The sequence below is a fragment of the Vipera ursinii genome (genome assembly GCF_947247035.1).
Source record: "Vipera ursinii genome assembly, chromosome: 4".
NCBI lineage: Eukaryota > Metazoa > Chordata > Lepidosauria > Squamata > Viperidae > Vipera > Vipera ursinii.
The window spans coordinates 59916243-59928336 of record NC_139514.1 but is presented as its reverse complement, the minus strand read 5'-3'; the positions used below and the strand labels follow the sequence as shown (position 1 = coordinate 59928336).

General features: G+C 38.2%; 1 protein-coding gene across 1 annotated transcript in view; it reads right to left on the bottom strand.

The window, feature by feature from the left end:
* The window catches only part of CFAP47 (cilia and flagella associated protein 47), a 208227-nt gene extending 206485 nt beyond the window's left edge, over positions 1-1742 (bottom strand). Inside the window, exon 1 of the mRNA XM_083362899.1 lies at positions 1533-1742. Coding sequence (XP_083219025.1) covers positions 1533-1718 — 186 coding nt within the window. The 5' untranslated portion in view covers positions 1719-1742. The remainder of the gene's footprint in view (positions 1-1532) is intronic.
* Positions 1743-12094: the final 10352 nt, after the last annotated feature.

The following is a 12094-nucleotide window of genomic DNA, read 5'->3' as shown; positions in this document are numbered from 1 at the left end:
TTCACCACCATACAACTATCACTCAGCAAATTATAGTGCAAATAAAGATTTTTTTAAAGGAAACATTTTTCTTAGTTGCATGATGTATTCTGGCAACAACTAAAGCAAAACAGGATGGATGGATGGACATAAAATTGTGCTGTAGATATAGGAAACAATACTGCAAGAGAAAGTACTGTGGTAAGGAGTGTGAAACTGTCATAAACATAGGAAACATACAACAAAAATGAAAGAGGAAGTACCAATTAGGAAGGTCACCTGCTTTTTTAAAGGGACTGTAATCTCATTGTGCCTCCTATTCTTTTTGAACTATTTACCCGGTAATATACTGCAAGATTCTTGCCCAAACTTACACCCTGCAGATATTTTGAGTATCTTCTATCTTTTCCAGCCACATTATGTCTGTAATAGACTGGCGATGGCATAGTAATAGATCTAGCACCAGATTCAAAAATTGTATGATAAACCTGCATTACTAGACAATATTGTGCCGATGCAGTTATGTATTTCCTACCTTTGAATTTTAACTTTTTATTGACTGAATTCTTATTTCATCTTACTACGGAACTGCCTTTGTTCAAGATTGTAGACAAGTATGTTTCTAACCTATAAATAACTGGAGGAATGAAAACTATTCCCCCTTCATATACTAATCATGGTGCAAGAAATAATAATCATGGCTTTTCAAAAAGAATGTGAGTTCCAGTAACCCACTCAGTATCCTTTTTTTTCTTTCCTTGTAAGTATTTCCCTCCCCATGAGGGACACGGTGGCTCAGTGGGTTAGGACGCTAAGCTTGTCGATCAAAAGGTCGGCACTTTAGCGGGTCGAATCCGAAGTGCCGCATAACAGAGTGAGTGCCTGTTACTCATCCCAGCTTCTGCCAACCTAGCAGTTCAAAAGCACGTAAAAATGCAAGTAGAAAAATAGGGACCACTACAGTGGGAAGGTAACAGCGTTCCGTGCACCTCTGGCATCTAGTCATGCCGGCCACATAACCACGGAGACGTCCTTGGACAAGCGCTGGCTCTTCGGCTTTGAAACGGAGATGAGCACCGGCCCCTAGAGTCGGAAACGACTAGCACGCATGTGCGGGGGAACCTTTACCTTTACCTATTTCCCTCCCCAAAGATGGACATCCAGATTAAAGGTTTATTGCTAAAGAGGTTTCTCATTAAGACTCATTAGGTTTGATGCTGCTGAAACAAAACTAACTCCGTCCAAATATGATACCGGCTTAAAAAAAACAGTTTGTCCAGAGCTTACAGAAATAGCTAATTTCACGGTAAAGCAGCAGGGGGGATTCCCAAGCCTCAGTCAGGTCCCGACTAAGATTTCCAACTTGTTCGCTCCACTCCCTTGGTCAGGGGTAGGCAACCTCGGCTCTTTTATGACTCATGGACTTCAACTCCCAGAATTCCTGAGTCAGCGTAGCTGACTCAGGAATTCTGGGAGTTGAAGTCCATGAGTCATAAAAGAGCCGAGGTTGCCTACCCCTGCCCTTGGTTGACACTGCCTTGTTCCCGTCCCACCTGAGGCCGTTCCGGAGGCAGTAAATGAAGCGAACAGCTGCGTGTCTGCAGGTTTTGGACGCTGAGCAGCGCCCTGTAACAACTGCCTGGCATCGCATCCGCGAAGCGTAGCTCGGGCGGCGTAATGCGCACTCCGTCGACGTCCATGGATCCGCCGCTTCCCTGCTCGCCACCGCGGGAGCTCATGGCGGCCTCTAAGCCAGCCGGCTTGGTGCGCCGAGAGTTGGCGTCTCCAAGGAGACGCAAGCTTCTTTGGCAGACAGCCGCCGGAGAGCTGTTGCCCCGCAACCGGAATCCGTGTTCTGATTGGCGACTAGGCTTCAAACTGAAACTCCGCCCGTGAACGCCGAGCCTCCAATAGAAGGGAACCCTTGTCCTGCAAAGGGAAAGATGCGGCCGTTCAATAACAAGCAAATCAGAAACGCTGCACGAGTGAGGGGAGGGGAGGGGGGAAGGAGGGGGTGAGCTTTATTTTGGTGTTTGTTGTTCCCGCCGTTTTACGTTCTAGAGACAAAGGCATCCCTGAAGGCACAATCGTACTATATAGTAAGGCCAAGAATATGACCAGCTGGAATTGCTGCTCAGTGATCCCGATGGCTTTCTCTTAATCACAGAGGCATTGAATATATGATTCGGTGATAGATGAGATATTTATTTTATTTATTTATTTCAATTCCATTTATATCTCGCCCTTCTCCGAAGAATCAGGGCGGCTTACAAGCTTAGCAGTAGCCTTCATTCTATTTATATGCCTGCTTATTATTTATTTTTATTTATTTTATTTTAATTCCATTTATATCCCGCCCTTCTCCGAAGACTCAGGGCGGCTTACAAGCTTAGCAGTAGCCTTCATTCTATGTATATGCCTGCTTATTAGGGCTTTCACACACACCCCAAGCGGCATTATTACAAAGTCAGCTTAGTTGCCCCCAAAAATCTGGGTCCTCATTTTACCTACCTCGGAAGGATGGAAGGCTGAGTCAACCTTGAGCCTGGTGGGATGCGAACCTGCACTAATTGCAGGCAGCTGGTGTTACTTAAGGAGGCATTAGCCCACTGCTCCACCAAGGCTCTTGGTGATATAACAACCAACTACAGGTAATCTTCGACTTACAACAGTTCACTTGGTAACCGATCAAAATTACAACGCCACTGGAAAAAAAAGTGACAACAATTTTTCACACTTATGACCACTGAAACATCCTGTAGTCAAAATTAAGACACTTGGCAACTGACTCATGACGGTTGCAGTGTCCTGGGGTCATGCGATCACCTTTTATAAGCTTCTGGCTTATAAAATGGGAAAACCAAATTTACTTAACTGTTACTAACTTAATAATTGCAGTGATTGATTTAACTAATAAAGGTTGTAAAATGGAGTAAAACTCACTTCACAAATGTTTCACTTAGCAACAGAAATTTTGGGCTCAGTTGTGGTTGTAAGTTGAGGACTACCTGTACAACATAATACAGTAATAATTGTAAGAGGAAGAGAGAGCAATCGTACATATTTTTTTTCTTAATCCATGTTTTTCAGATTCCTGGTAACATTTTCAGAAGCTCTGTCATTACCGTTTTCCTAAGGCTGAGACAACGACCAACTCATATTCATTCTGTTGTCTATATACATTTTCTGGTTCTGTAGCCTTATAAATTTCCATCCATAAATGGATTTCCAGTGTGTTTTGTGGAAGAACAGAAACGTTGGACACCCACTGTATATACATGGCTTCACCATATCAGTGATGTTGCTTTCTCTCAGTTTCATTGAAGCCTAATCCTAACCTTATATGAATCTCCAGCCAAATAGGATCTCCCAATCCATTTACCAAGCTATTAAAACCAGGCGCAACAGAAATAAAGGAAACATAAAGGGGCCCTCATAATGAATAAGTTTGGTTTTCCTCACTGATTTCATGGAAGTGTAAATATAAACATGTTAAAGCATTAATTTCTATGAATTGTTTTTATAGCCAAAAGGGATTTCCCATGCATTTTGCCAAGATACTAAAATGTAACTAGCTGCATATGTAACAGCCCCATAATCAATAAAATGTGTCTCCCAATATAACTGTGATGTTCATCTTTCTCACTAAATTCACAGGAGCCTAACCCTAATCCTAGGTGAATTTCCATCCAAATAACATTTGCCAGAAATAATTGAAAAGTGCAACCAATACCATTTTCATCCATATCCAGGCCTAAATCTTTAACTGAAAGGGTACAGATAATCAATTTCATCCAGGACCCTCTTTTATGTGCAAAAAAAAATCTCACATAAACATTGCAGAAAAAGAATTAAAAACCGTTTAACATTACAAAAATAATAAGCCCTTATTTAAATATCAAAAATAACATAATAAAAAATCCATTACAATTTTAACTTGCAAAAGAAAAACTTCAATCCAGATAACCACAAAGCACCACAAAAACAGGAACTTGTTTCTTTAAATCAGTTTAATTTTTTGCTTCTTCCTCCCAATAAATGAAATGCTAACTCTTCTTTCCATCGATCATCTTTACCTCTTCTCTCAACATTCTTAACTTTATTGAAGTCCATTTGTAATTTCCCTGAAGTAGCTCCAGAAAATCTTTTATATTTCAATTTTAGTGGGTAGTCCACATTGCTGTTTTTGATACATTATTTGTATGTCCTTTACAGTTTTTAAGTTATCCAGTTGTACTTTCAATTATTTCCACATCTTTCATTTGTAATTTTTAAATAAGCCTTAAAATCAATTACAATTATATCCAGAGGAATTTGCTCATCTTCAGTAATAATTGTTGGTTTCAGTAAAGAGTTAAAAAGCTTGAGTGCTTTAACAACTCAAACATTTCCTTTAAAACAGCCATCCTGTACTCTAGTAATTGACATTCAAATTCTTGTTTACAATCCATATGTAAATAAGACAGATTTTTCCCAAATGAGGTTCTTTCCACTTATACATTCTTTAGGTCAATTTCATAAATCCTTAGCATTTATAAAGTGTTCCATAAACAAACCAGAAATCACATCTTTGCTGTATAGAGCTAGAAATAGCAAAAAAATAAAGCTCTTATGATGTTGAAAGGGCATAATTTTGCTTATTTTTAAACAAATTGAAAAGAATCCCAGCAACCTGTGGTTTTAAAGGTTTTTTGATCATAAAAAACTAATAAATAAAATTCTAAAGTGATTGAAAGGATGAGGTTTAGTCAAACCATGAGTCCTTCAAAGACTACATTTAAAACTTATTGTATGATGGAACTGGTGACCCACAACTGATTGAAAGTCGATGTAAAAATGATGGTTTCGCCTATCTGCTCACAAAAATCAGGTATCCATATTTATGGAAAGTATGGGAGTCAATTCCCCTTGCTTCACCAAATATAGTTTCTCTCCCCCCCCCACTCCAAATATTTCTCCCACCTTGCTTTTTCTAACCAATTTCATGAGGGACTAACCCTAATTAGCTAGATTTCTTGAGATTTCCACATGCATCCTCCACCCAAAAAACATAATACAAGATAGAACAGAAATGTAAGAGGCCAACTAACCATGAACTGCTTATCTGAACCTCTCTGTCATGTTGGATTTACTCACTGAGTAAATATGGACCTAACTTAACCCTAGGTGGTTTTCCATAGCGATGCGACTTCCATGCATTCTACCAGAAGAATAATATAAGGAAACAGGGAAAACTAAGAACCCCAACAACCATAAAAAGAATCTCCAAAACCTTCTGTCACATTGCTCTGACTGACTTATTTCATATGGACCTAATGCTAACCTTAAATGGATTTCGTTCCCAAAGGGTTTTTCTCATGCATTGGTTGTATTTTATGAGGAAGTCATAAGATTCTAAAATTTCTTAAGTCATTTCATTTTCTTTTTCTTTACTAATTGTTTTCCTTTTTCACTTTTTCTCTACCTTTTCTTTCTTTTCTGTAAATTATTTTTTTCTTTTAATTTGTATTAATCATTATTTTGCCAGTTATTAAGATTATTATCATAAAATGGTGATATATTGAAATACAAGTATTTTTGCAGAATACTGAACTTTTTATGAACTTTTTGCTGCAAACAGCTAAAATGATGAATTTTAGATTAGACAATCAAAAACTGATGAATATGGGGACAAAGGAATTATGGGAGGGAGGAAGGATAACAGTTTTGATTGTAACTGCTGTTATGAAGATTGTGTTGGAAGAAAAGTCTTCATTGTGGTTCATCCAAGCTGGGAATAAACATGGCAACTGCTTTGGGAAGAAGATTGTAGTTTATTGAAGAGGATGTTATGCGCTCCTGGCTACTTTCCTTCGTGACCAGAGGCAAGCTCGCCTGACCAATAACCAGCCAAGACACAGTGAAGGCCTTTTGTTTCGTTTATTGCAATAAGTGAGAAGAGAAGTTATTAAAGCTTGGTTCTATCCAAAGTTTCAACCCAAACTATTCCCAATTTTATAGATCCCTGGCCCCAGCTGCACATCCCTCCTCTTTCGCCATTGGCTGAGGTACTATGAGGTTACACTCTTTCTGACCGCCTCCTACATATTTCCTGCTACATACTAAATCATATATCCCATGTACATTAAAATTAAGAGATAATTTATGCAAGGTGTGTCAGTTAATATTAATCAACTAATTGCACATGCTCAGTTGCCCGGGATTTGGCCCTCTTTTTGTGACCTCTTAGAAAAAATAGGTTTCCTATTTTACTAGTTATCTTCTCTTACAGACGTTTTTATAGCTTGTCTTCTTCCTTTCCCACTCTTAAGACCTAGCTAATTTTTGCCGATGTGTTTCACTTAACATCCTTTCTTTGTGCTCTCCTTTCCTGGTTCTCATCTTCTCCATTCACCTAGTAAATTTCCACTGGAGCATATTCAGTTTTAAATTTCTCTTTCAGTATTAAAATTTGGAGACCTTTCATTTACTTTTATCAAGGAGAACCAGACAGGAAGATGGCTGGCAGAAAAGAAGGACTGACCACATGTAAGGAGTAGGTTTTTATACCCTCTGGATCCTTTTGTTTAGAGCTGCTTCCTGTTCCTGTTTGAGGCTATTTCCTGTGTCATGAACTTTTTTTTGGCCTGAGTCTGAGTGTGCCCTTCTGGCATTCTGATGGTGATGGGTTAATCCTATTATGTCCAAAGGTCATGTCCTGCTTTCCGGGGGGGGGGGGGCTGGGGTATGTAGATTGTAGGCCTTTGTCTTCTTAATGTTCTAGCCCAGGGGTCGGCAACCTCGGCTCTTTTATGACTCGTGGACTTCAACTCCCAGAATTCCTGAGCCAGCATAGCTGGCTCAGGAATTCTGGGAGTTGAAGTCCACGATTCATAAAAGAGCCGAGGTTGCCGACCCCTGTTCTAGCCCCAACCTTCCTGATGGTTTACATTTGCATATCTATAGAACTGTTTTTTTCTGCTTAGGGGAAGGAGACCTGGGACTATTAAGAAATCTGGGCATGCTTTCCTGGTTCTTCAATATCTTTTTAGGAAATATATTTTCCTGCCCTTTTAATATTTCCTTCTCTGGGGAGCTGACTTCCCACAATTGGACGATTCTTCTTCATCTGGTTTTCTTTGTTTTCCTTGTATTGTTTCCTGCAGTTTCTCTTTTTATATATTTCTTATTTTTCTTTTATTTAAGTAAAATTTCTCAATAAAAATTTAAAAAGCAATAATATTTTATGTCAGTTTTAATTGGTGATTATGTAACATTAACAAAGGCAAAGATTTTATAGATATTATAAATGCAACTGTAACTATTTTTATTGTGGTATATTTCTCAAATACATATTCACACCAGAAAGTTAAAACAGCCAACCTATTGCAACCACAGTGGTTCTTAAGCTGAGGGTAATTAGCCCTAAAGTGGACATATCCTGAGTGTAATACAACAATTTGTAATTGTTTGTGAGCCAAGGATCCAGTTTGGATTTGCCTATTGTGTAAAACAACAGAGTGTGGAATTTTTTTGTGAGATACTGGCATTATTTGATACCACAAAAGTAATTTTATGCATGAGAAAAATAATATAATTTATTTTTGTTAATTTCATAATCGTTTCATGCAGAAAGAAACGGCAGTAATTTGCTCAGCTTGGAAGCCTAAAAAATAATAGAGAGAACACAACTGGAGAACATCCGATATTAAGATTAGATCTTAACATAGTAGTAGACATTGAAGTAATTCCTATTATACACTTCAGGTCCTTCAATATAATGGCAGGCAAGAAGGTAATGTGGTTACAATGCACTCGTCCTAAAACTCTACTTTTCATTTTATTTTACTTCTATGATCAGATCACTTGATCATGCCTTTATCTCATCCTTTACTGTTTTATTATTTTTTTATTCTTGCTACAATTGGGTCAACTTTTTGAATAAAGAATATCTGCACTGTTTTCATAGGGAAAAGGACAAAGAAGCAGTGGACAAGTGTGCTGGGATATTGATTTTGCTGCTCATTTGGGAAGGAAGAAATGCAGGCTCTGGCTCTTCCCACTCATTCTGCAATTGCTACGAACGTTATTCCTGGGATTGCAATTTGGTCTGGGTAAACAAATTCATTTGCTGATTTACTCAAAAACACCCACAATCCACACTGAACAAGTTCAGGCAGTTCTTCAAGCATTTCATAGGTACAAACTTAATTCCAAGCTCGAGTAAGGTGACTGTCATATTTCCTTTGAAAGAATCCAATGGATTCCCACAAAAACTCTCTTGGGAAACCATACAGCATCACACTATCTGTGATGTACAACAGATAGTGGGTTTTCCTAATCTTTATCACAAATTTGTTGTTAATTTTACTGCACAGACCACTACTGTCTCATAAAGGAGGATTTTAATCTAAAGTGTTCTTTACCTCAGACAGATTTTCTAAGCACATCTTTGCCATATCCATATCCCACTTCCCCCTTTATTCTTCAGAATGACCTCTCTAATTTAGCCTTGAAATCAGGGCCTTTGCAATCTACATCAGACTTACAATACAACTTGATCCCTTCTTCAGACTTGCCAGCCGAACTAACCCATAAGAGAGAACCAGAAAAAAGAGGAACTAGAAACAAATATTTTATAGGCTGAAAGAAAAGTCCTTTCATTAGAACAGATTATCTAATGAGGAAAAAGGTTCTTCCTAGTTACCTAAATGTTTTATTTTCACATTAACTAAAAGGGGAAGGATACCATTATCTAGTAGGATATATAAATTAAATACAGGTAGTCCTCGACTTACAACCAAATGAGCCCAAAATTTATGTTGCTAAGTAAGACTTTTGTTAAGTGTGTTTTGCCCCATTTTATGACCTTTCTTGCCACAGTTGTTAAGTGAATCAATGCAGTACATAGTTGTTAAGTGAATCCAGTTTCCCCCATTGACTTTGCTTGTCAGAAGGTTTTAAAAGGTGATCATATGATCTTGGGAAACTGCAACTGTCATAAACTTGAGTTGCCAACTGTCTGAATATTGATCATGTGCCATGGGGATGCTGCAATGGTCATAAGTGTGAAAAATAGTCATAAGTTACTTTTTTCACTGATGTAACTTTGAATGGTCACTAAATGAACTGTTGTAAGTCGAGGAATACCTGTACACCATTCAACCATCATTTAGATTCTTTGAGTAATTTCTTTTCCCACCTAGCTTATGTTTGTTGGAAGGTGGAGCCAAATGATGTAAAACCAAAAACCAGGCAAATGTATGTTATTCTGTAAGTGGAAAGGCACATAAAAATGCAAGTAGTCTAGTCATGCCAGCCACATGACCACAGAGATGTCCTCGGACAAGCGCTGGCTCTTCGGCTTTGAAACGGAGATGAGCACCAACCCCTAGAGTTGGAAACGACCAGCACGCATGTGCGGGGGAACCTTTACCTTTACCTTTAAACTTACTGAGAGTAGCCAGGACAATTAGCTAGAGAGCGCTATGATTTGCTTCCAAATATGAGGCAGCAGTTTTTTACTAATAAGACAAAGGCAGAAGTAAAAGCATTGTCTGTAACAGTCCAGGTATATACAGTACTACCAGAAAATTGCATAAGCCAGTCTGAATGTCTGACTAAAGGGCAAGGAATATGAGCCCAGAGTCATTGTTCCCAAACAATGGAAGAAACAGGAATGTTGTTACAGCTTGATGAGTCACTTTGCTCTGCTCTTTATAGCTGCCAACATAATGGGGGCTTAGACTCCTGTCAGAATCAGGAGTCTGCTCAGAGTCTTGCAGAGATGGCACAGATGTCTGCTTACCCACAGATCAGACTGACCACCCAGTTCAGGCTGGTGGCCTGTCTGATCTGTCTGTTCAGGCTTGGAGATTCACAGATCATAACATAGATCTACAAACAATAAATAAACTCTCATTTTTTGAAAACAAGATCTCAGTTGAGCTTGTGTCAATTTAGAAGTTTAGCTTAATGTTCAGATTCAATTAAAAATTGTAGAAATAACATTAGAACATAGAATAATTGAATTGGAAGGGATCTTGGAGGTCTTCTAGTCCAACCCCTGCCCATAACAGTAGATCCGAGCTATACCATTCCGGACAAATGACTGTCCAATCTCTTCTTGAAAACCTCCAGTGATGGAGTGCCCACAACTTCCAAAGGCAAGCTGTTCCACTAATTAATTGTTCTTATCAGGAAACTTCTCCTTAGTTCTAGGTTGAAAAGCTCTTTAATGATCCACTCATTACTTCTGCTCTCAGGTGCTTTGGAGAATAAGTTGACTCCCTTTTTTCTCTGACAGCCCCTCAAGTACGGAAGACTGCTATCATATTACCACAGCCCTTCTCTTCCTTAGACTAGATGTACCTAGATCCCTCAATTGTTCATCATATGGTTCAGCCTCCAGACCCCTTATCATCTTTGTTCCTCTTCTCTGCATTCTTCTAGAGTCTAATATCTTTTTTGTATTGTCATGACCAGAATTGGATGCAGTATGCCAACTGTGGTCTCACTAGTGCAGTATAAAGCAGTACTATCACTTCACATGATCTTTAAACCTTCTCTCTCTTGATGGAATCTCAGACCACATTGTCTTTTTGGCAGCTGCATCACACTGGCATTGGAGAGCAAATATACAGAAAAACACAATTTTTATTTATTTACTTAATTTATTTAGATATTATATGACTATCTTGCCTGTTTATATTAAGAGTTGAGCAAAAAATTCTCTGTCCCATCTTGCTATTTGTATAAAAGCCAAGTGATTATTGACTGTAGCTGTAGCAGTTGCAACTAGATCTGTTGGGCTGGCTCTTAGTGAAAAAAATTCCAATAGCAGTTGGCTGTTAAATGGATTTATTTCATTGCTTTATTGATTTTGCAATAACTTGGAGTCTTATGTGAGGGAGAGAATCAATGCAGAGGTGACCTGGCAAGGAAAACTTCATATTATGGAGAATGAGTGTGTAACTTGTTTATAATTCAAATACTGAGCATTACAATAAAACTGATAGTAACCCTATTTTCTCTAATTTAACAAAAGCTTGCCACATTATTACATTTATGCCTTTCAATTTTGATGGGAGATTAATGCTTATAGGCAAATTGGAGTAAATCAGCTTTGGAATTTTTTTCTACTACAGTGTTCAATCTTTATAAAGAGTCAGGCTGAATGTTCTAGCCTAGGGTTCTTTTATTCCAGAAATGTATTATTCTGATTGCCTCTTCTGGGAGAAAAATGGAATCATCTGGAGCTCAGACTCTCTATTTTGCATTTTTCTAGATCATCAGTCTATTTTAAAATTATTATTTGTTGATGTGTAAGTCTCAGTCATTAGTCACATTCACGTTTTCCATGGATCATATATTGAGAGGTGTAGTTCATTCAAATTAAAACATGAGGATACACTGACAGACTACTGCTTGGAGTAACAGATTAATTTCAAAGAACCTCTATTTCAAATATCCCAATAGCTTATGATTCTGTATAGATGTTCCACAGTTCTTGAAGCAATGAAATAATTCTGTTGAGGGGGAAAAGGAGTCACAACCAGTTATAGCTGGTTATGAGAGCTAGTTTGGTGTAGTAATTAAGGCATCAAGCTACAAAGTGGGAGAGTGTGCTTTCAAGTCTCACCTTAGCTATGAAAGCCAACTGGGTGGCTTTGGGCCAGTTACTCTTTCTCAGCACAACCCACCTTACAGGATTGTTGTTCTGGGCAAACTAGGAGGAGGAAGGTGTATTGTATATGTTTACTGCCTTGAGTTATTTGTAAAAATAATAAAGGTGGGATACAAATAAATAAATAACCAACAATTTAATTAGTTGATAAAGTCTGCATATGAAGATTTCAAAATCTGCTAAACCCTTCTGTCCATTGTTACAACAGTAGTAACTATTCATAAGTACTATGAATTCCACAATTTTTAAACATACCACATTCTGGTATGCATCTTGCCTTTTGTGTTATCTTTATTACCTTTCTATTCTGTAGGGTATGTTTGTTGTTGTTGTTAATATGGAAGTATAGTTTTATTAAGAAAACCAAGATCATGGCATCTGGCCCTCTCAATTCCTGGCAAATAGATGGGGAAGAAATGGAGGTAGTGACAGATTTTATTTTCCTGGGCT